The 24,663-nt window shown below is 37.4% G+C and overlaps 4 protein-coding genes across 10 annotated transcripts; 3 read left to right on the top strand and 1 right to left on the bottom strand.

Annotated features, from left to right (window-relative positions):
* Positions 1–11,265: 11,265 nt before the first annotated feature.
* Positions 11,266–13,312, top strand: LOC111903940 (rhodanese-like domain-containing protein 4A, chloroplastic; the record flags this gene model as incomplete). Its single annotated transcript, XM_023899708.2, has 4 exons — positions 11,266–12,029; positions 12,516–12,618; positions 12,781–13,002; positions 13,083–13,312. Coding segments are annotated over 4 exons (1,140 nt in total), but the record flags the coding sequence as incomplete, so codon positions are not given.
* Positions 13,313–13,451: 139 nt separating this feature from the next.
* LOC111903939 (heavy metal-associated isoprenylated plant protein 42) lies at positions 13,452–15,464 on the top strand. The gene is made up of 3 exons (XM_042898143.2): positions 13,452–13,958; positions 14,075–14,150; positions 14,267–15,464. The coding sequence occupies exons 1-3, from the start codon at positions 13,932–13,934 to the stop codon at positions 14,716–14,718; spliced, it is 555 nt and encodes a 184-aa protein (XP_042754077.1). The 5' UTR covers positions 13,452–13,931; the 3' UTR covers positions 14,719–15,464.
* A 1,642-nt stretch (positions 15,465–17,106) lies between these two features.
* Positions 17,107–19,074, top strand: LOC111903943 (ubiquitin-like-conjugating enzyme ATG10). 7 transcript variants are annotated; one of them, XM_042898111.2, is made up of 7 exons: positions 17,107–17,324; positions 17,519–17,623; positions 17,841–18,053; positions 18,138–18,197; positions 18,410–18,509; positions 18,603–18,700; positions 18,793–19,074. In XM_042898111.2, the coding sequence occupies exons 2-7, from the start codon at positions 17,615–17,617 to the stop codon at positions 18,964–18,966; spliced, it is 654 nt and encodes a 217-aa protein (XP_042754045.1). In that variant the 5' UTR covers positions 17,107–17,324; positions 17,519–17,614; the 3' UTR covers positions 18,967–19,074. The 7 variants fall into 7 exon arrangements, with proteins under 7 accessions (XP_042754045.1, XP_042754044.1, XP_052623337.1 ...); XM_042898110.2 differs by having other exon boundaries at positions 17,108–17,324; positions 18,404–18,509; XM_052767377.1 differs by having other exon boundaries at positions 17,108–17,324; positions 17,771–18,053; positions 18,404–18,509.
* Positions 18,968–21,404, bottom strand: LOC111903941 (uncharacterized). Its single transcript, XM_023899709.2, has 9 exons — positions 21,246–21,404; positions 20,558–20,639; positions 20,402–20,481; positions 20,181–20,283; positions 19,937–20,093; positions 19,644–19,772; positions 19,427–19,513; positions 19,287–19,331; positions 18,968–19,203 (listed from the first exon to the last, which is right to left on the bottom strand). Exons 1-9 carry the CDS (start codon positions 21,352–21,354, stop codon positions 19,054–19,056), a joined length of 942 nt encoding a protein of 313 aa, XP_023755477.1. The 5' UTR covers positions 21,355–21,404; the 3' UTR covers positions 18,968–19,053.
* Positions 21,405–24,663: the final 3,259 nt, after the last annotated feature.

Raw genomic sequence — 24,663 nt, 5'->3', positions numbered from 1 at the left:
TCTTGGTTCTTTGGACCATTCTAATGGATAAAGTTGGCAACTTTATCCATTATGGAGTCATTAGGAACCATAAAAATGTGACCTTGGTCCCTAGTTTTCCTCCATGCATGGTCTTGGATGTCTTAATGGGTTAAGAAGTTAGGGTTTTTGGATGTTGAAGACTTAATATCCATGCAAGACCATAAAGTTGGAAACTTTATGGTTAAGGATATCATTTGAGGGTTAGATCTGGATTTTGGAAGAAAGAGCTTAAAGGATTAAGCTCTTAATGGATTGGAAGGATGGCAGCCATGTACGCTGGGCGTACCAAAGGGTATGTTGCACGTACGTGGTCAGTCCCTCGAGTTCTGGTCAAGGCGTAGTATGCCCCGAGTACGTGTTGAGTACGCCTAACGTACTCAATTGAGTTGACCTGGTCAAATCGGTTGATTTTTGACTTTAACCAGGATTTTGACCAAGTTTGACCTGAGAGCATTTTGGGTAATTTGATTTATAGTTTGAGATTTGGGTTCCTGTTAACTGTATAGGTGACTGGTAGAGATAGCTTTTAGAGCAGTGATCGGTGCAACTATTCTTTCAGACTGTGAGGTGAGTTTTCTCACTGTATCCGTGGGTTGAAGGCACAAATGTCGGCCCATTACTTTGTTGTGTAGAATGCTACTTGTCTCTATGATACTTGCATGAAAGACCAGCATCTAGCCCCTGGTAATTGTATGAAAGACCAGGATCTGGCCCCTGACACTTGTATGTAAGACCGAGATTTAGCCCTGGGCATTGCAAAGATAGACCATGGGGGTAGCCCATGACTTGTATGTAAGACCGGGATTTGACCCTCAACATTGCAAGGAAAGACCGTGAGGGTAGCCCATGACAGTTGTATGTTATGGTATGTGATACTTAGGGAACTCACTAAGCTTTGTCCTTACAGTTTATGTTTATGGTTTCAGGTATTTTCGGTACGAAAGTGAAGGGCACGACATGACTGCACCTTATTCACCAGAGTTTTTCGCATTGAAAATTTTCAATATTTCTCTGATGTTTAAATAAAATATTCACCTTGATCGGTTTTCGAACAACTCATTTGCATGGTTTATTGTTTTAAAAACGAAAATTTTACTATGAACTTTTGGGACGTTACATAAGTCCCAAAAGGCTTAATATTTCAAGAACCTAACCAACAAGTACTTACTCATTAAGGTCCGAAATCCAACCTTTCTAGAAGTGATTCTAGCATCGAAACTAACCTAAATGTTGGTGCTTTACAGACATGCATGTCTAATGCATGTATTGAACCCATATTTGGTCAAAATGAGGGTTTATGACCTAAATCACATGCATGGATTGAAAATCCAACCAAACTACAGATCCATGGCACAAATTACACCAAATGTACCAGAGATTCTATAACATCCCAAAAATACAGGTCAAAATTTTCATTTTTAAATATGTCATTATAAAACCAACAGTGTAATAAAACATCCGTAATATCATGTCATGTCAAAACCAAAGTAGAAATAATCAAACGTGTTATCATAAAATAATATCAGAGTGTAATCCCAAAGATCTCATGTGCGGAAAACCATAGTGTGATGCGTTGCGATCAAGCCGACTCCTTTCCTTTGAACACGAAGTACCTGAAACCAAAACTGTAAACCGTAAGCACGAAGCTTAGTGAGTTCCCCCATCATACCACATACCACACAATCATATAACATACATATACTGTCAGGCATATCTGGGTGCCCGACCTACCCCTTCGGTCCTCTCGACCGGATACTGCCTAGCATATCTGGGTGCTAGCCTCCCCTTCGATCCTCTCGACCGGATACTGTCTAGCATATCTGGGTGTTGGGCTCCCCTTCGGTCATCTCGACCGGATATTGCCTAGCATATCTGGGTGCCGGGCTCCCCTTCGGTCCTCTCGACCGGATACTGCCTAACATATCTGGGTGCTGGGCTCCCCTTCGGTCGTCTCGACCGGATACTGCCTAGCATATCTGGGTGCTGGCCTCACCTTCGGTATCTTTCAACTGGTAACCGGGGACTATTTCACCCCCTAACACTACCACATAAAAAGCATAGCATAAACACATAAGACATTACTGCCTAGCATATCTGGATGCTGGCCTACCACTTCGGTCCTGTCGACCGGTAATCCGGGGACTATCTCCCCTATTGTCACTAGCACATAACATCATATCATACTAGCACATAAACATAACAGGTAGTAGCAAACATAAACAATTATCATAAAGACAATCATCTAACAACAACTCCTACTGGTGGGCCATCATTGTGGCCGTAGACCCACCGCTACTGGAAGGTAACTCACCTCACATTGCTGAAGTCCCGTAGACACAATCCCACACTACTGAAGTCCCGCAGGCTGAACCCCATCTATTAGTTGACAGATTCCCAAACTGTCAACACCAAAATAACGCCCAATTAATAATTGGGTTCCAACACATAACCATAATTCATACTTGAATAATTACTACATTACCCCAGGCTTGGCTTATTTAAGCCCAAGGCCCAATCTGTAGGCCCAAAGTCAATTAGGAATCAAATCCCAACATATGGCCCAATTTTCCAAATTGGGCCTAGGCCTATACATGGTCTCATTCTAAGGCCCAACATCATATACTCATTAAGGCCCAAAACTTTGCCCATCTATGGCCCAATTTTCCAAATTAGGCCCAATCCCCTTACATGGGCCTTACCCTAGGCCCATTAAATTACTCTAGACCATTTGCTTGATCTTGGATAGTCCATTTAATAACCCAAATCATAAAGGACCAATAGAAAGGCCCAAAAATTAAACCCGAGTGAAATTAGGGTTTCACATAAAATGATGATTAGGGTTAAGTTTCCTACTTAACCCATTAAGTCCATTATCGCTTAGATTAATCTCTGCCAAAGTTTATTATTTAATATCTCAAGTTATTAAATAATTCTTGTGTGTGTGACCCGATTAATTCTTAAAGTTAGGGTTTCATTGGCATTAGGGCTTTCCAAACCCTAATTAGGGTTTCCAACCCATATACTAGCCCATTTATTTATTTGTTGGGTTTTTAGATCAATTAGCGCTTTATGGGGCCTATTAAGCCCACTGAAATATTATTAAGCCCCTTTGGGTTTTATTAGGTCCATTAGAGTCCATTAAACTTCATTAGGCCCATTAGAGCTCCTTTGAGCCCATTAGGGTTTCTAGCACCCCGAATGTAACATCCCAAAAATACAGGCCAAAAATTTCATTTTTAAATACGCCATTATAAAACCAACAATGTAATAAAACATTTGTAACATAATGTCATGTCAAAACCAAAGTAGAAATAATCAAACGTGTTATCATTAAGCAATATCAGAGTGTAATCCCAAAGATCTCGTGTGCGGAAAACCGTAGTGTGATGCGCTGCGATCAAGCCGACTCCTTTCCTTTAACACGAAGTACCTGAAACCAAAACTGAAAACCGTAAGCACAAAGCTTAGTGAGTTCCCCCATCATACCATATACCATACAATCACATAACATACATACTGCCAGACAATTCTGGGGTGCCCGACCTACCCGTGTCAAGCCATTATGGGGTGCTGACCTACCCGTGTCAAGCCATTCTGGGGTGCTGACCTACCCATGTCAAGCCATTTTGGGGTGCTGACCTACCCGTCGGTCCTAACAACCGACCCTCGGGGACTATTCCACCCCCTACTGCTACTATCACATATATCGTAACATAAACATACTATCAGACATATTTGGGGTGCCTGAATTACCCTTCGGTTCTAACAACCGAACACGGGGACTGGTCCCCTCATACTACCTCTATCGCATAAAACATTACAAGCCAGCATGCAAACATATCATCACATACTGTCAGACGTATCTGGGGTGTCTGACTACCCTTCGGTCCTAACAACCGAACTCGACTACTATCACACACAACATATCATGCTAGCATATAACATATCAAGTAGTAGCAAGCTTAGATGATATCACAAAGACAATCATCTATCATACGTCTCCTACTGGTGGGCCGACATTGTGGCCTTAGACCCACCGCTACTGGAAGGTAACTCACCTCACACTGCTGAAGTCCCGTAGACACAATCCCACACTGCTGAAGTCCCGCAAACTCAACCCCAGCTGCTGGATGACAAATTCCCGATCTGTCAATATCAAAACATCACCCAATTAATAATTGGGTCCCACTACATAACCATAAACACTTACTTTGGATAATAACATTACCCCAAGCTTGGCTTATTCAAGCCCAAGGCCCAATCCGTAGGCCCAAAGTCAACTAGGAAATCAAAGCCCAACACATGGCCCAATTTTCCAAATTAGGCCTAGGCCTATACATGGTCTCATACTAAGGCCCAACATCATATACTCATTAAGGCCCAAACTGTGGCCCATCTATGGTCCAATTTTCCAAATTGGGCCCAAGATCTTTACATGGGCCTTAACCTAGGCCCATTAAATTACTCTAGACCATTTGTTTGATCTTGGATAGTCCATTTAATAACTCAAATCATCAAGGCCCAACAGAAAGGCCCAACAATAACCCTAAGTGAAATTAGGGTTTCACATAAAATGATGATTAGGGTTAAGTTTCCTACTTAACCCATTAAGGACTTAATCCATTAAGTCCAATATTACTTAGATTAATTTCCGCCAATGATTATTAATTAATATTCCAAGTTATTAAATAATTCTCGTGTGTCACGCTTAAATCCCCAATTTAAGATTTATTGGCATTAGGGTTTTCCAAACCCTAATTAGGGTCTCCAACCCAATACTAGACCATCAATTAATTTGTTGGGCTTTTAGATCAATTAGGGCTTTATTGGGCCTATTAAGCCCACTAAGGTTTCATTAGGGTCCATTATTGTTTTATTAAGCCCATTAAGTCTTACGGGGTCAATTAGGGCTTCCTTGGGCCCATTAGGGTTTCAAACCCCCAAACGAATCAACACAATCGAGACAAGGCACAACGCCACCCGACACGGCGGCCGGTGGCGGCAGCCACCACCTCACGGCGGTGGTTTGATTTTTTTCTCATTATTCCATTTCCTTTTTACAATTTACAAAGAAATACCAAAGCTCACACACACACCCTAACTAATGTAAACACACATACATGGCGGTGTATGGTGGCAGCCACCACCTCATGGTGGTGGTGGTGGCGGTTCTTAGATTTTCCAGCCAAGCAACTACACACACAACACACCACAACAAAACTAAACACCCAGAATTTCTTGAAAACTGATCCTTCCATCGATCTAGCGGCGTACGACGGCGTATTGAAATGACAGCCACCATGGCCGGCTGCCATGGTGGTTTTCCATGACCCAACTCGACAGGTGATGAACCACACGAACTCGACAACCCTTTAGGGTTGTGACCATGACCGGAGCAACAGAAGTGAGCCCTTGGCGGCGGATGGAGCAAAAGAAAAAGAAGAGAACGACGGCATCGTGATGAGTTCGAAACAGGCAGCGGTCACAGGCCATCTCCGGCCATACACGACCTAACCGACGACAACAGGTGGTGGAATGGAGACCTTCGTCGACGAAGCAGTAGGCGGACACGAGAGCTATCGAACTCGGTGATGCCATCGGCGGTTGAGGGGCTTCTATGGTGATGGCGGCGATCGAAAATGAAGGAGGAGGATAGCGGCCTTGCTGATCGGGAAAACGAGAAGTGAAGAGGGATGGTGGCGGCCACATTTTCTTCTAGGTTTAGGGTTCTCTTATGGGTTATATACCCGACACCATAACATATTGCCATAATGGCAAAATTGGTCCCTCCCCATAAATTCTCTTTAAATTAAATCCCATATTTTCCCTTTCAACCCCTGCCAACTAAATTCTTTACAAACCAGATCCGAGATTTACAATACAACCCCTATCTTCTAAAATCTTTACAAAGCTAATCCAGAATTTACAAAACCTCCCCTTGCTTGACAAATTCTTTCCAATTAAGGTCCAGAATTTACCCTTCAGCCCTCCACTTCTAAATTTATGACAATTAGCCCCTCGAGACCATCCATTGATATATAATTATTTATTTTAGGGCTACTTTTCGCTCATTATTTTATTTATTGACTTAATAAATAAACGGGGCTTTACACCGAACGAATCTATCACGAAACGCAAAGCGCACCGCCACCCGACACGGCGGCCGGTGGCGGCAACCACCACCCTAACGTGGTGGTTTTCAAGTTCTTTTATTATTCCAAGCTGTGATTTACATTTTACAATGCTAAATATCAAAATAAACACACACTAAAAATTAAACACACACACACAGCCACCTTGTGGTGGTCGGCGGCTGCAGATGGTGGCGGCCACCACCCTATGGTGGTGGTGATGCCTTTTCCGAGGACTCTGGCCAAACACCCACGCACACATCGACTGAATCATGCACCTCTTCATTCCTTTACTCGGAGAGGGAAGCCAACCACTCACTTTGTGGCATAAGCCGACGGCAACAAGGTAATGGCCACCATGGCGGCTGCCATGGTGGTTTTCACGCTTTTCTGGCCAACAGTAAGCAGGCATACACGCACGGAGACGAGCTGAGCAAGGAAGCGCACCCCAACTCGATAGGTGATAAACCACACGAACTCGACAGCCCTTTGGGGTTGTGACCATGACCGGAGCAATAGAAGTGAGCCCTTGGCGACGGATGGAGCAAAAGAAAAAGAAGAGAACAGCGGCAACGTGACGAGTTTGAAACGGGCAGCGGCCACAGGCCATCTCCGACCATACACGACCTAACCGACGGAAACAGGTGGTGGAATGGCGGCCTTCGTCGACGAAGCAGTAGGCGGAGACGAGAGTTATCGAACTCGGTGATGCCATCAGCGGTTGAGGGGGCTTCTATGGTGATGGTGGCGATCGGAAATGAAGGAGGAGGGTAGCGGCCTTGCTGATCGAGAAAACGGGGAAGTGAAAAGGGATGGTGGCGGCCGCATTTGATTCTAGGTTTAGGGTTCTCTTATGGGTTATATACCCGACACCATAACATATTGCCATAAGGGCAAAATTGGTCCCTCCCCATAAGTTCTCTTTAAATTAAATCCCATATTTTCCCTTTCAACCCCTGCCACCTAAATACTTTACAAACCAGATCCGAGATTTACAATACAACCCCTATCTTCTAAAATCTTTACAAAGCTAATCCAGAATTTACAAAACCTCCCCTTGCTTGACAAATTCTTTCCAATTAAGGTCCAGAATTTACCCTTCAGCCCTCCACTTCTAAATTTATGACAATTAGCCCCTCGAGACCATCCATTGATATATAATTATTTATTTTAGGGCTACTATTCGCTCATTATTTTATTTATTGACTTAATAAATAAACTGGGCTTTATAGATTCATAAAGTTGCAAACTTTATGAGATCTCGTGTAATGCCCTATTCCGAATCGCTTTCCTAATTCAAGACTGTGGCCTGCAGATGGGTTATCATAAGGCTGAGGGCCTTTGGAAAAGAGGGATCTAGACCCATTTAGGTGCAGATAATGTAATTGAGGTGATCCGGGAGTTTGGGTTGTGTCTTGGAGCCAAGGGGTAAATCAGTAAAGTGGTTGTTCGAGCTCTTTATGAATTTTGGATTTTCGTTCGGAAGGTTTTGAGGTAAGGATAAGTTGATAGATGTGTAGAGCTTCTCGCCACCTTTATGTGGATATAAAGAACGTCGAAAACGGAGTTGAAACGAATAAGTTATGGCCGTTCGAAGTTGGAGTGGTTCGGGTGAGTGATCGTTGACTTGTTGACCAAGTTTATTTAATGCTCACGACGTGAGAATTAAGTGCTCACGATGTGAGACACACCTGATGCACCAAAACCCTAATTTTTGGGTATTTAAAGGTATGAGATGATTAGGGTTGCTTCTCCTCAGCCTCTTTCACTCCCAAGTCATTGAAAAACCCTAGATTCGGCCCTCTTGAGCTCTTGAGATATTGTTAGTGGTTTTGGTTTGCTAATGGTGCTTTGAGTCCCTTGAAGAAGAAGAAGGAGCTATTGTGGTGACTCATTTTGTCAAGATAAGCTCATCTTTGTGGACCAGCTGAACTTGTGAACTCTAGTAAGGTATAAAGATCCTACCCTTTTCACTTGAGGTTGCTAGATCTAGGTTTTGGCTACCTTCTTTGCATGAGATCTTGGCTTACCAAGCATGAGATTCATAAAGTTAGCAACTTTATGAACCATTGAGTCATTTGCTTTATTAGAACCCTTGGATCTGGACTTTGGTGCAAGTTATGGACTCCAAGTTTGAATCTTGATGTTTATACCCATTTTTTGACCTAACTAGTGTTTAAGTCATGTATTGGACATATATGACTAAAAAGATTCGATTTTTATGGTCCTTGGGGTCAAGTAAGACCCTCTAGACTGCCCCCATGTTAAGGCTTAATGGATTAGGAACTTAATGCTCATTTTTTTGGTCTGATCTGAACTCACGATGTGAGGAATGAAGCCTCACGACGTGAGAGCGTATTCGAGGAAGTTTCTGGGCCAAAATCATGACCTCATGAAGTGAGCATAAGGTGCTCATGGCGTGAGCATCACCTGAGCAAGTTTTGGGATCTTTGATTGTGAGCTAGCTTGGTATTGGACTTATCCTTTGGTTTGGGCTCATAATGGGCTAAGGATTTTAGAGTAATGGACTTCTGGTTGGGCTTGTCCTAATGGGCTTTGGATGATGAATTGGGCCTTAGTGGACCCAATGTAGTTAGACCTTGATTGGGCCCAATGGGCTTTAGGAAAAGGCCCATGAAAGGGTTTGGGCCTAGTTTGGAAAATTGGGCCATTGATGGACTTTATTGGATTTTATAGTTTTGGGCCTCGATTGTGAGTATTGAATGGACCAGGGGTGAAACGGTCATTTCACCCCAAGTAAGAATTAAGGATCATGGTTTGAGACTCAACTGCTAATTGGGTGATATTTTGGTATTGATAGTTCGAGGAGTTGGTAGGACAACAACTAAGGACTTCTTGTAATGGATTTCAGTAGTCCGAAGTGAGTTACCTTACAATAGAAGTGGGTCTAAGGCCATAATGCCGGTCCACTAGTAGGAGTTGTTTGTTAGATGATTGTATTTGTGATAATTGTCTGGTATGCCACTATCTGTTATGTTTTATGTGCTAGTATGGTATGATGTTATGTGATAGTGGTAGTAGGGGAATAGTCCCTATATCCGGTCAAAAGGACCAAAAGGGTAGGTCGGGCACCCCGATATGTCTGTCGGTAGGTCTATGTTATGTTATGTTATTATGTGGTAGTGGTAGGGGTGAAATAGTCCCCATAACCGGTTGAGATACACAAGAGGGTAGGTCGGACACCTAAATATGCCTGGCATGAGGTAGGTCGGGCACCCCGACATGCCTGACAGTGGGGTAGGTTGAGCACCCCGGTATGCTCAGCAGGGTAGGTCGAGCCCCCAGATATGCTTGACAGGGTAGGTCGGACACCCAGATATGTCTGACAGGGTAGGCTGGACACCTAGATATGCCTGACATTATGTGATTTGTATGGTATGTGGTATGATGAGGGAACTCACTAAGCTTTGTGATTACGGTTTACAATTTTGGTTTCAGGTACTTCGTTTTCAAAAGAAAGGAGCTGCCTCGATTGCAACGCATCACACTATTTTTCCGCACATGAGATCTTTAGGATTATACTCTGATATTGTTTTATGATGACATGCTTAGATTATTGACATACTGGTTTGCCATCATATGTTATTATGAATGTTTTCTTATACTGTTGGTTTTATAATAACTTAATTAAAACGAAATTTTTGATCTTAAATTTTGGGATGTTACATCTCGCCATTCCAACAAATAAGAACAAGAAGTTTATGGGACAAAACTCAAGATCTAGCAACCTAACATGATAAAAATCAAGTCTTGGACACTTACAAAGGTCCAGAAGTGTGCCAAGGTAAAGAATGGAGACTTGCTTGCTTGATCTTTGCTTCCTTCTTCCCCCTTCTTCCTTCTTTAGCTTCAAGGAACACCAAAACTAGCTCAATAGTGGAGGAAAGTGATTAGGGATTTCTTTAGGGCTTGAAGGGGCTGATGGAGGCTGAGGATGAGCAAACCCTAGCCTCATCATTCCTTTAAATAGGGAGCAAAACCGGAAAAATATGGTTTTCATATCAGCCATTCACCACGTCGTGGCTAATACTGCCACGCCGTGGTGGCTTAAATGAAACACATGAATCCTTAGCGCCTCGCCACGCCGTGGTGGTGCCTCCACCACGTCGTGTCAACCTTCAAAATGATAATTTCAATTACAGATAAAGTACCTTAAGATCCGGATGTTACAGTTACACTAATTACACACACACACACACAAAGAGAGATGTCAAACTCAATAAAAAATCTTAAAAGGTTAAAAAATGGTATTTAGTTTATTAAGTTAAATGATAGTTTCTATACAAAGGAAAAAAAAAATTATTACTCTTTCAAACACATTCTTTCTAGTCACATAATATTCAAGTCACATAATATTCATGTAACCAAAAAATGTCAAATCAACATTAAACATAGGAGAGTTGAGGGAGTCCACCCCCACTGCTTTGAACCTACTTGACACCTCACTACCATATCACATTTTTCTCTTCTTTCATTTTCATCTTCCCAACCAACGACACATAAAGATCTATTCTTCCTAATTCAAATTCAAACACATTTTGGTTCAAGTTTCGATGCATAAAGTGCAATTAACTAAAAGTTAAGCTAAGAAGTAGTGGAACGAGTTAGTTTTCCCACGAGGGATGAATTTATGCGGCATCGCAAAAAAGGAAATGATTTTCCTTGCAGTACCGTCCATACTCTCAAAAAGTCATCCAACTCGTTGTTTACTCCGTCCATCCTTATTACTGGTAATAATGATGTTTTATGAATAGTTTAATAAATTTAATAGAATAATATGTCCTAGTAAAATATAATTTATTTAATAAATAAAACAAAAATTATTACGTTCCTAATTAATTTTCTCCTATGTAAATTTCATCTTTACATATGAATATCCGTATGTTGCATTAAGTTAAATAAAATAATAAAATTATTTATTTATATTATATAATAAAATCCTGACGTATATATTATATTGAAATTTTTTATTTATTATAACAATGAATCAATATGATGAAATTTTATTTATTTATTTTATATGAATAGTTTATATATGATTTTTTAAATAAGACCATATTTTTCTATCGTCAATGTTTTTATAGAAAACTGAAAACTCCATAATGTTATTGTAATTATTAAAGTACGTTCACGGTTACGGTGGTTAATTATCATCCCGCCATCCATCTTATCATCTCTTCTAGCTTTGCACAATTTCTTCTTGATTCTCTCTTTGTCTCTCATGGAGTCTCTCTCCATAGGTCTCCCAGCTTCCCGACCATCTCCAAAGAACCCTAAATTCCACAAAATCAAAACACCCAATCCCATTTTCCTTTTCACTAGTTGCCATTTAACCCCAAATTCCATCCGATTCCTTTCTCATTTCACCAAGAAAAAACCCAAATCAACCAACACTACCCTCAAATCCCAAGCTCTGGCTTTCCTTTTTGTGGGATTTCCATTTCCACTTTCTTCATTTGCCTCTGAAGAAATACCCATTGACCAATCGTCTAGCAAAATCAACCTAGAGTCGATTTTGGTTTCAATTGATGATTTTTTCAACAGATATCCGTTTTTTGTTGCTGGGGTTGTTTTCATTTGGCTGTTTGTCATCCCTGCGACTCAAGAATACTTGCGAAAGTACAAGGACATATCTGCTCTTGATGCTTTCAAAAAGCTTAAGGATGACCCAAATGCCCAGCTATTAGATATCAGAGATAACAAGACTCTGAGGGTTCTGGGCTCGCCCAATTTGAAGATTTTTAGTAAGAATGCTGTTCAGGTCGAATTTCGTGATGGGGATGACGACGGTTTTGCAAAGAAAGTGAAAGAGAATTTCGGGGATCCTGCAAATACCACCATTTGCATTCTTGACAAGTGAGTTTTTGCATACAAACAGACATTTAAAATCATAGAGTTATTTGGATTGTAGACTATAGCACCACCACTTTACCTTTCTTCACAAACTGCTTGGCACCTACTAATCCCAATCTTTGTGTTTGTATGTTAAAATTAATAAACAAATGGCCAAGTTAAATCCTTTGTTATTTGGTCTAAATGTGCAATTCAATTGGAAGGACACTCATTGGAACCTAATCTAAAAATGCATAAGTAGCACTAAATATTATCTAATGATTAGGGTCTTGGCAAATATACTTATGTTGTATATGAATCCTAATTCAAATTGAAATTGGTCTTCCTACATGGATAGAGAATAAGAAGTTTGATCCCCTCCTTATTAAGTGTTTGTATATATTGTTTCATTTCACTTGAAAATGACTGTGTTGCCCATGTGTCTTTTATCTTTCCTTTAGCTGAGAAGTTTGATCTGTATATGATTCCTTTGTTTTGTTTGTAAGGTAGTTTTGATGGTAACTCCATGAAGGTAGCCGAGTTATTGTTCAACAACGGGTTCAAAGAGGCTTATGCTATCCGAGGTGGAGTTAGAGGCAACAGCGGGTGGCTGGTATCATTCACTTTTTCCTTGATAATTCATATTTCAGTGATCAGTTTTTTAGAGCAACCTGTTGTTTATTTCTCCATACTTTTAAGTACTACTACTAATTGTAACACGCTAATGTTCCAAGCAACCCATTATAATTTGTTATGCACTTTCTTTGGTTAACAGGAAATACAAGAAACATTTCTCCCACCCTCCGTACACATCAACCTCAAAACAAAAGTCAATAAGTCAAAACAAGTAAATAACAATGGAGCAATCAACGAACAAAGTGAAGTCAAGAGCCAAATAGATTCTGTAGCTGAAAGCAAACAAACCAACAATGGTTCTGTCAAACATAATACATCATCTATGGGACCCGTGTCCAGATCATTGTCTCCATACTCAATGGTAAAAAGATCATACATTTTTCATCAGCAAAATGATTGAAAGTCAACCAAACTAATTATTTTGCTACATTTTGAATGCAGTATCCTGATATGAAGCCGCCTTCCTCTCCAACTCCATCCAAGCCTCAATAAGGATGCGACTCATTTTGTACTCACTGAGTCAACTCGATATGTTTATTTTTTTTAATAGACCATGTTATTCAACACTTTTGCGTATTCCTAGTCTCATTATGTTTATTTGATCCGATTAGGAGTGTAAAATCTTTGGCTCTGGAATGAAAGGAAATGAGAGTTGTAATTGTTTCCACAAATTTTACAACGTGATATTGTTTGTTCCATTTACTAGAAATGTTAAAATAGGTCAATAAGTGGGGCTTGGCGTGTTTCCATGAGATGCAGAAACATACCTTTCTCACTGTCTTCCTCCAGGAACCTTCAACATCCACTTTAATGGTGAAGTTCTGCAATAATATGAACAAAACAGATTAGAAGATATGCCTAGCTCTATAGAGCACATAAACAGATTCGATGTATTCTAATTACAACTTTGAATGGCATGGACGATATGACCATATCTTTTTGAAACCATGAATGCAAAAATGGGGAAGACGATATATTTTGTATTTATAGATTTTGGACGATATCTTTTTTTACAATTCTTTGATTTAGTTTCTATTCTGGAAGCTGATAGAGCTTCTTTTTCTGCGATAGATTTAAGATCTTGTGTGATTGTAACCACGATTTACTTAGATTCTTTCCTTAAAACAAAAATGGAAATGATCTTGGAGAAACAATTATTCCAAATACGTATAAAAAGATAGCTAGCTACCTAGGATTGTTATCGTTATAATAATAACTAGTTAAGAAATATAACTTGTTTCTTTGATCTCCTCACCCACCGCTCTGTTCTGTTTCGTGTTGTTTGATTTGATGTCCATGGAGCCATGCGCAGACATGGTAATTAAACCCATCCCATCTGGTTAATTAATTACTGTATGTAGTTTAGCAATCACCATAGGAATTAAATTAGACGAACGATGGTTTTTGATGAATTTGGTTTTTTTGTTTTGAAGGAGTGTTGCCTGAAAGTCCACTCCAAGTGTGAGTCGTGTATGATGAAGACGATTGAGGTGTTACGTTCTATCAGTGGTAAGGTTTTTATGTTAGCAGCCAAAAAATAGTAATAGTAGGAGTCTATTTATTATATCAAATTAATTAGGTTTTGACTTTTGATTATGATTTAACAACGGAGATGGTAATGGTAGGAGTCTATTCGGTGACCTGGGATGCTGAAAAAAATATTTTCAAAATATCTGGAGAGGTTGATCCAAACATACTTCTCAAGGCAGTGATGCGGACAGGTGAACATGCGGAGCTCGTCAATGTAAAACTCAATCACCCACAGCTAAGACACACAAACTATAACTATAATTATAATAATCATAATTTTGGTTATGGTTATCATATTCCTTCATCCTCCTCCTACAGGAGGAGGGATATAAGGCCACTGCCTGAGCATGAATTCTACCCAGTTACTAGTAGTGCTTACAGGAGGCCACCTGGGATTCAGTATCTGCCTTCTAATTACGACACCACCAGCTATGGCTATGGCTATGAAAACCCCCTGCCACCGGCAACCTATGTGCCATCATATCCATATCAAGAGCATGATCCATATGCTAATTATGAGGGGGTCAGCTTTTGCACCATCATGTGACCCTGCCATTGGAGATTTGGACTCAACTTTTCAACATCAATGTATCTCTTGTTTCTTTAATATTTGTTTTTAGGTTTCTCAGAAACGTTTGATGATATTTTAGCCTAAGTACGTAAAATATTTAGGTCATGTGAGTATGTGACGTCCTTTGCAGTTTGCATCCACCGTGATTTGTTTTTTTTTTTTTCTCTAAATGGGGAAGACATAGTATTTGCGAAATTTCTTGCGGAAGGCTAGCTAATTTACAATGTGTAAGTAAAACAAGGAATCTAGAAACACAACCAACCAAACTAGTAACATACCAAACAATTTGATTTCACTCTATTCCATTTGTCACTGATATAAGTTTGACACTACATCTTGCCCGTGTAGTGTCTCGAGGTCCCTCTTTAAACCATGATACCAGCCCTCCTAGATATGTAACTTGTTTCGCCCAACAATCAGCTAATCAAGAAGGTGATCCTAACCCCCGACCAGCTGTGTCTAACCCGCTACAGTCCCTTCATAGTCAAGCTCTTTCAACAACTCGATCAGACGACAATGACTAGATTAACAACACCCTTGGTCCATGTAGCCCCTTTTAAACCAGATGAGCATGATTTTCATCTTCTTAGTCGACATGGTCACGACATAATGACAGGTTGCCTTCACACCGCCATTTTAAGGAAAGTCGGTGAATGTGAACAATTTTTGGATAATGGTTGCGAAAGATTTTTTTAGAGAGGAATGTGCAAATAGAAAGGAAACCAACTTGATATAGTGTCCGAAAACCGCAATGCCTTTATTTCGATTTCAACGGTCATTTCAAAAAATGGCAAAAACAAATCCAAATCTAACTTTTTTTTTTTTTTTTTTTTTTTTTTTTTTTTTTTAATATGATATGGTCATTTTTATGATTACCCTGAATTTTAATGAATGACATGAAATATTTAATAAAAGAACTAGGAGTTTGCTTTTTGCAGCAGAAACCCTTGGTTAACGATGAAACATATTTTTTAGGTCTTTTATATTTATATATGACGTTCATTTTAAATTTTAATATATTTCTTTACACACACAAAAGCTTTTTTACGATTTATTAAATATGGCAATACACGTTATATCTACAAATCATTAGGGGTAAAATGGTCTTTCCATCTTGCTATGATAGGGGCAATTTGGTATTTTTATATCATGCGATGTCGGGGGCAATTTCCTTACATTGTTTGTGGTTATGAACTTAAATTAATCGTTTTTATGTTTTTGTTTAAATTTTGGTTTTTGTCGCACATTGTTTCACAAATTTTGAGCTTAATTTTCAAGGGAAAAAAAGTTGTAAAAAGTAGACATTTTTTTAATCAATCAAATATGATTTTTTTAGTTTAAAAGTTAATATATCTTAGCTATCGTCGTACAACGAATGAGAAGACAAACAGACAATAAGTTGTGTCGTTAAGCCTTTTTGTATGGTAAAGTCAATTTTTTTGAAGACTACATCCATAGATCTAGGAAATATAACATTGTTATGCATAATCTGTTGTACTCTACTAAGGAACTCCACCACATCAGACGTAAGGAAACCAAACGTATCAAATGCAAATGGTATGAACACGTATTGATTTTCTATGCACGATTTCTCATGTTTGGTGACCTTGCATATGACAGCTTTTAATGCAGCATGTCCCGCCGTGAAACCCCCGACCCTCAAACCTATGAGAGGGGATACCCCTATAAGGTCCACACATGTTTTCCTCCAACCCATCCAAAAATCAAAACGTCAGCCGGTCTAAGAGCTGACCTTCCTTTTGTCGAGTCAGTCAGGAAATTCATAAGAGTCTCTTTCTTGGTAGAAACCCCGACACGCTTACATATGTCGACCAAAACATCCCTAACCATATCGTACCTGTATTTGAACCCCATGGGTTCTTTGCAATAAACTGCATGCTCTCCAAAATAGTCCAAACATACCTTGCGGCACACCAGATATATCTCGTTGGTTGAGAATATTGGAATCATGGGTCGATATTTGAAGATGGTAGGATACTCCATATGAGACATATGTTGGCCAAATCCATCTATAGGCATAACTAGAAATCTTGAGCATGCAGTGCACATAAAATTGAAAAGTTATTTTCTGCTGAGTCGTTATGTTGTAATGCACTTTCATATCTTGGATAATTTTACTAAAATGTTGAAATGCACTTTCATATATTGGACAACTTTCTTTGATCCATTTGCTACTAACAAGTCGGGACCCCTTAGTTGGTTAATAAGAAGATTTATAATCTAACAACTAACATGGAGGTCATGAGTTCAATCCTAGAAAAAATATTTAAATTATTTGCAGTTAAAAAAAAAAAAAAAACTATTGTTTTCGATGGTACAATTTTACTAGGTATTTCTTGCATTCAAAAATGATTCGGGTCAAAAAATTCCGCCCAAATTCACGTTCATCTTCTTCGCCCGGTTCATCACTCCTGTTGTTGAGTGTTTTTTAGAAGGAAAGCCGGGTTCTGCGTCTCCTTCTTCTGCCTACGATTTCTCCTTCATATTCATTGATCAATCATCCTCCTCGTCCTGGCAGACATGAAATGGTCTAGCTGACTATATTTGGAGCTTCAAAATCGGTAATTAACTTTTCATTCTGATTTAGGTTTTCGGAGTTTGAATTTCCTATGCGTAGCTTTGCTTCTGCAAACTAGTTACAATACCGCCTCTTGAATTCTGTGCTTTGGCGAATTGAATCTCAATTACAGTTCAGTTTTTTTATTTTTTTATTTTTATTTATTTATTTATTTTTTTTTGCTGTAATTCGTTACAGGTTTGGCGAATTGAATCTCAATATGTAGTCTGGTTTAATTTTTGATCTTTTAGTTCCATCTCTGTTTTGACTATATATCTTCACTACTGTACTGCCATGTACTTGGTGAGCATTTTGAAAATTTAAGATGAAGAAACGTTATTTAGTATCAAAATTTATAACCTGATGTGAAATTTATCTTTGTATAGAAGTTTTATTAGTGTATCTGTTGGATAATATTGTAATTTCCCGTTAATTTTTTTTGGTAAATAGGCGTTTATGAAGAACTTAAACTTATATTTATGAAAACTTCATATACTGGTATCAGTGACTATTTCCTCAGGCTGCAATGGCTTCAGACCAGGCAACTTTGGATGGAAGCCTCTCGTCAACTGATTTCCAAAATTCTGCTAATGCTTTTGCTCAAAAGTGGAACGAGTTCAATTCTGGCTTTCCTGAGTGGTCATGGATTGATTGCTCAAGCAGATTAGGGTTTCACAGAGTTACTGAAGGATATTTGTCTTTACAGCACGTGTTCTTTCCGAGATCAATTGAGGTCTAGCTTTGAATTCATACTGCAACACAAAATTGGCATACAAAGACATGAAAAATGTTATCTGATGTCTCATATTTTATGCAGGAAGAGCATGATGAAGGCAATTCTAATGATCACCAAGAACCTTTTGATACTGCCACTTTGGTATGTTTATGTTTATGTTTGTGACATTCCCATTCTGACTTGATTTCAGCTTAATCGAACCATTCCATGAAAAGTGTAACATTGCATAGAGTTTTAGGAACATTATTGGTTATCTGTTAGGCCTTGAGATTGCATCAGAAATCAATTTCCATGAGATTAAGAGGATAATACTAATGATGAGTGATGAAATTGTATGAATTTGCAAGGTACAGAGCAACAATGATAGTAATGATGGAGATTGGTATGATTTCCATGTGGTTTACAGTTCTTCCTATAGGGTTCCGGTGCTATACTTCCATGCACAAACTAGTGGTAAGCTGATCACTGCCTTAATGCATGGAACTTAGATATGATGTCTCATTACATGCATTGATAAGTGATAACTGATGCTTATGGAGTATGTAGATGGACAACCTCTGAACGTTGGTGAAATTGAAAAGAACCTACCAACCAAATCGAGCGATGTGCTGATGGATTCAAAATGGACTTTCATAACTCAACAAGTAAGTTATTGTTTTCATCAAGTCTTTTAAATAAATAATCAACATAGAGATAAGTTGATTTATTGATCTGATGTTCATTTTCTTAAATATAGGAGCACCCATACTTGAATAGACCATGGTACATGTTACATCCATGTGGGACAAGCGAGTGGATGAAGCTACTTCTTGCTGATCATAATTCAACAGACAGATACTTGGTATCATGGTTTACAGTGGTAGGCCAAGTGTTTGGTCTAAAATTACCACTTGAAATGCTAAAAAGCTAAATTAGTTAAAACATTTCATTTCATGCTGTCATCAACATTGGATACTTTTATAACATCTGTTCCCAAAACTTTAGTTGTTCTAATAATCTACTCTACTTTAACTGGTGAGTCAACGGTTGTTCTGCTAAAACAAGCTAGGAATTCTATGTTTCCTTCAGCACCCTTTAATGGAGACTCTATCCAGCCATTGCATTGGAATCCTAGATCTTCCACACCCTTCACTATCTTTTCACGCACCTATAATTATCCATCAATTATGAAGATTGATTTGTCTTTTAACAATTATGAAAAGTAATTTGATATGAAGAGAAACTATATACCTCTTGATGAACCAAGGGATCTCTCACAATTCCACCTCCTCCCACCTGTCCGGATAATTGAAATGTGAGGATTTTCTTATATTTAACCCACAAAAAGGAGATGAAAACATGAAAGGAAAAAGAATTTGGCTTTTTCATACTTGTGATCTACGAGCCTCAAATTGAGGTTTGATTAGTGTAACTAAAGTAGCTTCTTCTTTCATCAGGCTAATAACAGCAGGCATGACCTACAAAAGAGATGAAACACAAATCATTGAAATGAATAAACTTTATGTCTATGATGGGTCTGTTTTGTTGGATGGAATGAAATACCAAACACACTACACAAGGGAAGGGCTTTTAAGTTAATGCTCTCACCACAAGTATAGAAATGAATGAAAGATCCAAAGTCACCAAGTCAACTTTCTGAGGAAGTTCAGTAAGATATCTTAAGTTTGTCCTTTCAATAACAGAAACACGTTCATCTCGACGAATTTTATCCGCCACCTATACAAAAAATTAGTATGAATTTAAACCATAAATCGATCATTTTGTGTTTTCTGATTATATATATATATATATATATATATATATATATATATATATATATATATATATATATATATATATATATATATATATATATATATATATATATATATAACATTTACCTGTCCATATCCTACATCAACACCATAAACAAAAGAAGCACCATACTGAAGCAAGCAATCAGTAAACCCTCCAGTTGATAGCCCTGAGTCAAGAGCCACTTTACCAGTAACATCGATTCCTAGCTGTTCAATGGCAGCTTCTAATTTATGTCCTGCTCTAAAGTAAACATCAAGTTAACAAACTGAACAACGAACATGAAACCAAATTTTATATACAAAGAAAGCTATTTAGGAGAATAATCACCTACATACATATTTCGGGATTTCAGCCTTGATTTCCACAACGGATTTATCAGAAACAGGGTGTCCAGATTTAGTTACAACTCTCCCATCAACAATTACCTTGCCTAAAGTAAAAAAAAATAAAAATAAATTAAAATAAATGCAAACACTTGGGAACAAAGAGTCAGCTTTGAGGAACTAGGGCATAAAAAACACAGAATTATCAATTATGAGATGAGCAACCTTGTAAGATCCATGATTGAATGTAGTTTCGACTGTACTGCTGAAACCTTTCAAGACATACTTCATCCAATCTCTTCTTCCTATAAACATAAATTGAGAATAATAGATCAAATTCAAGGTTGATCTTAAATTGGTGAGAGAGATTGAATTGCTCACTTCTTTGGCGGTATAACTTTTCCTGACTTTAGAGTGGCGAAGCTTCTGACTGGACAATTTTTGTGGGTGTTGGGCCATCTCACTGGATTGCAATGTACAAGTAGTCAGAATACATCTGGTAGAAGATAAATCATAACTACCTCATCACTCTCATCATTAGAGCATAATCCTTTTCTCTTGATATCATTTGAAACTTGAAAGCATAATTGCATAGCCAGGAATCAAAATTCAAGCGTAACCAGTTCAAAATATGAGCTAAAGGAGCTGGATTCCAATTCCACGACCTAAATAATAATTCTTTCCTTAAAAGAAATATTCAAATTTCCTTATTGGCAGAAAAAAAAAAATAGTACCCAAATGTGTTTGATCGTTATAGTTTTGTGGAGCATTAAGTAACTAGGTCATAAACTACTATGAACACTTAACAAAACAACAGGTAAATACTGGACATCAGAAATTATAATTAATAGTTGAATACTTCCTTTTCTACATAAAAGGGCGTTAGAATACCTCAAAATCATTGAACTCCACGAGAAATTCTACAATCACTAATAAGCTGATGATATCCAAATTTTTTTAAAAGAATTTAACTCAATTTTTATCAGATTTATACATGAAATACTGGATACAGATGAACGCGAGGAACCGAATGATAAGAAACGAAGAAATGGAAATTACGCAGAAGTACCTTGAAGCTGAGAGAAGTTTTGATGTTCGGATGTGAAGAAGACTCCATTGCTGGAGCTAAGCCACCCGCAACGGCGAAATAATGGGAGCTTCGACAATTGCAACACCATTGATGTGTCGGAGTCGGAGCGTTTGTGTCATTGACTCATTGTGTTATCGGACTTAACCACAAAACTGGTAACGGGCTATAATTAGACCCAATTATATGATGGAATGGGATTTTAGGTAGCCCAAATAGATTAACATTGCCACTAAAAGCAGCTAAACCGTTGCTTTTGATTTTAAATGGTCCTAAATTAAATTTTGGTGTTTTATAAGGAAATACACAATGAAATGACATCTTAGGGTTGTTTAGCTAAACTTTTTAAAACAACTTATTAGGTTACACATCATTATGGGCGTGTTTGACATCGAGCTTTTGGAAGCATTTGAGAGCTTTTAGCTTTTAACAAAACACTCTAGTTTAAACAAAAAGTTCTGTTTGATAATACGAGTGTTTAACTTTTAGTTTAAACAAAACGCTCCAAATCTAAAAGTTATTTCATGTAGCGTTTAACAAAACGCTACCAAGCTTTTGAAATCAATTTCCATAATTATCCTTAAAAATATATTTATATATTTATTTATTTTTAATCAGTTGTCTTTTATGTAGCTTTATATATTTCAAAAGCTTCCAGCTACTTTTGCCAAATACCTATATACTCTCTCCGTCCCAAAATTATTGTCCACAGACAAAAAACACACAGATTAAAGAAACATTAACTACCACTAACTTTATACAATATAATGACAGTTTTATCCTTACTTTGCATTTAATGTTCTATTAAATGCTTAGTTGGTTAAGTAATAATGAAGAAATATTTTGGTAAAAATGTTATTTATTTTTAGAATTGGACTATTATTTTGGGACATACAAAAAAGGAAAGATGTACTATAATTTGGGGACGGAGGGAGTAACAAATAAAAGCTACAGCTTCCTACTATCAGCTACCCGCTACCAGCTACCCGTTAACCGCTTCCAGCTAACAGCTACTTTTGTCAAACACGCTCTATAAGTAAAAAAAAAGTTTTTGGATGAAAATAACTTATTCCAGTGGGGAACCTCTAATAAGTCATTTTTTTCATAAGTTACCCTACACTTACTTATTAGCTTATAAGCTAATAAGCTAATAAGTTATAAACTAATGAGCAATAATTTTTTTTTGCCAAACATCCCTTTAATAAAAGGGAATGATAGGTTTTTTTTTTTTTTTTTTTTTTTTTTTTTTTTTTTTTTTTTCCAGTTAGCAGGTTACTCCACGTTTTATGTCAGTGTCACATATAATTTGATGTAGCATTAGATGTTCACATAAGCCACTCACTGCAACCTCCCTAGTATCCTCCCTACAACCTTCATTCTTCTTTAGACGTCTCCTTTATGGTGGTGACTGGTATACATAAAATTGTCGAAAGACTTTTTAAAACTATTTATTAAGTTTTAATGATATTAACCTTATGATTTATTTTATATTTTATATGATTCTGATTTATTAATTATCTTTATGAAATTTATATAATTTGAAATATCAATTATAGATTATAAATATATACATAAAATTAAATTTTATCCCTAATTTTGATCAACTAATTATGTTGAATTTATTTCATTAGGTTATCATATCACTTTGAAAACACATATTTATGTGGTTTTATGATTCTATCATTCTCATATTTTATGCTCTTAAACGATACGCTTTATATTGCTTTCATTTAATTTTAGTTAGGATTTAACTAGTATAACTAGTCTGATAGACACAAAAAAAGAAATGGACACAAATGTTATTATGATCCGAACTACTACTAAAAAATCAGATTGTTATAAGTTTGCAACTTATAAATCTTTTACAGGGGAAAGACATTATTCTTTGTTCTAATTTTCAGAACATGTGAGAAATTGTGAAAATACGAGATTCTAACGTGAAGTTTGGATTGGAAGTGCCCCGCTTAAGGTCAGATTCCAAAGATTTTATACTTGGAAACATATAAAGACTGGTCGAGTAAAGATATGCAGGAGAATAATTCTTAGGAATTATAAAAATTAGAACACCTCTGATCACATGTTCAAATTGGGACTTGTAAAGCTCAAGGGTGTTTACTGTGAAGGATCCTTGTGAGTTTATTGATGATTACCTATTAGAGATAGGGAATGGCGCCATTAGATGAGGTCGGTTTGTCCCAATGAAGGTGAATATCCTTGGGTGAAGGGTTATGCTTGATCGGTTGCCTACTAGAGTCAATCTGGTTAACCGGGGTGGGGACATCTCTTCTATTATGTGCATCTGGTGAGGTAATCATGAGGAGTATTTTAGATCATTTGTTGTTAAATGTGAGACTATAGCGAGAACATGAAATGCAATTTTCAAGTGGGTGAATGTAATATAACCGAATTGGAATTATGTTACTCACGTCTTTCAACGGATAGATGATTTGCATTTGTCTATGCAAAAGAAATCGACTTTGGAAGCAATTATGTTAACTACTTGGTGGGTGCTATGACAATTCCAAAACTCTTCGATGTTTGATAATACCCAAAGAAAATATTTGATTGTTGATAGTGTAGTAGATAATTCTTTTAATTGATTTGTCAATAGAAATAGTAAAATTGTCATGAACTTGGTCAATTAGATTCAAAACCCGGCTATGTTGCTTTCTTTGTAAATTGTTTTCCCCTTTACCTTCTTACTAGTGTGATAATTAAAATTAGTTGTTTAAAAAAACTATTGAAATATGTCAAAAAAAATATTAACGGGTTTATACACTGTGCCAATGTTTTGACATTGTCAAAATCCTCCTTGAAGGTTTTTTTTGACACGTGTCAATCTCTCATGATTTTTGACATTTATCATTTTATTATATTTTTAGAATAAATAATATCCACATGTCATTTGTAGGTTTTTTCAAAATTTAAATTAAAAAGCCACATAATACTTATATATTTATATATGTAAAGTATTGAATGTAATTGATAGTTTATTCATTTCTTATTTTAATTTTTATTTAAAAAAATACATGTTTATATTTTAGCATTTAATCTTTTGTTTAATCAACTCATCTAATACACACACGTTTACACCTAGTTTTATATGATAATTAAACCCGAAACAATTTTGGTCAATAAATGCCCAAAAAAAATTTGTATTACTTTTACTTTTGAAAATATTTCAAGTTATATTTATTTTTATTATATTACATGAAACAAAAAAAGGAACTTATGTAAACAAAATAACCACCAAAGTTTATAATTTAACACAAAGTAGGAAATATGGCAAACAATTGTCCTCCATAGACTACGCAATCCAAGCAAATGATATAGGATAAGGGTGGCAAGCCATCCATATATTCATCATCCAATAAGGACCATCCATGTGTCATGAATCATC

Source organism: Lactuca sativa, chromosome 9 (genome assembly GCF_002870075.4).
Source record: "Lactuca sativa cultivar Salinas chromosome 9, Lsat_Salinas_v11, whole genome shotgun sequence".
NCBI lineage: Eukaryota > Viridiplantae > Streptophyta > Magnoliopsida > Asterales > Asteraceae > Lactuca > Lactuca sativa.
This window is presented reverse-complemented; position numbering and strand designations above follow the sequence as displayed.

Excerpts from the sequence above, each read along its gene's own strand:
- LOC111903939 (XM_042898143.2), top strand. The coding sequence starts at position 13,932 with ATGTCCATGGAGCCATGCGCAGACATG. Across the intron at positions 13,959-14,074 it reads TGGAGCCATGCGCAGACATG|GAGTGTTGCCTGAAAGTCCA; the intron begins GTAATTAAACCC and ends TTTGTTTTGAAG. Across the intron at positions 14,151-14,266 it reads GGTGTTACGTTCTATCAGTG|GAGTCTATTCGGTGACCTGG; the intron begins GTAAGGTTTTTA and ends TGGTAATGGTAG.
- LOC111903943 (XM_042898110.2), top strand. Across the intron at positions 18,054-18,137 it reads TCTTTCCGAGATCAATTGAG|GAAGAGCATGATGAAGGCAA; the intron begins GTCTAGCTTTGA and ends TATTTTATGCAG. Across the intron at positions 18,198-18,403 it reads CTTTTGATACTGCCACTTTG|GTACAGAGCAACAATGATAG; the intron begins GTATGTTTATGT and ends TGAATTTGCAAG.
- LOC111903941 (XM_023899709.2), bottom strand. The coding sequence starts at position 21,354 with ATGGTGTTGCAATTGTCGAAGCTCCCATTATTTCGCCGTTGCGGGTGG. Across the intron at positions 20,284-20,401 it reads TCAATCATGGATCTTACAAG|GCAAGGTAATTGTTGATGGG; the intron begins GTTGCTCATCTC and ends TTTTTACTTTAG. Across the intron at positions 19,514-19,643 it reads CATTCATTTCTATACTTGTG|GTCATGCCTGCTGTTATTAG; the intron begins GTGAGAGCATTA and ends TCTCTTTTGTAG.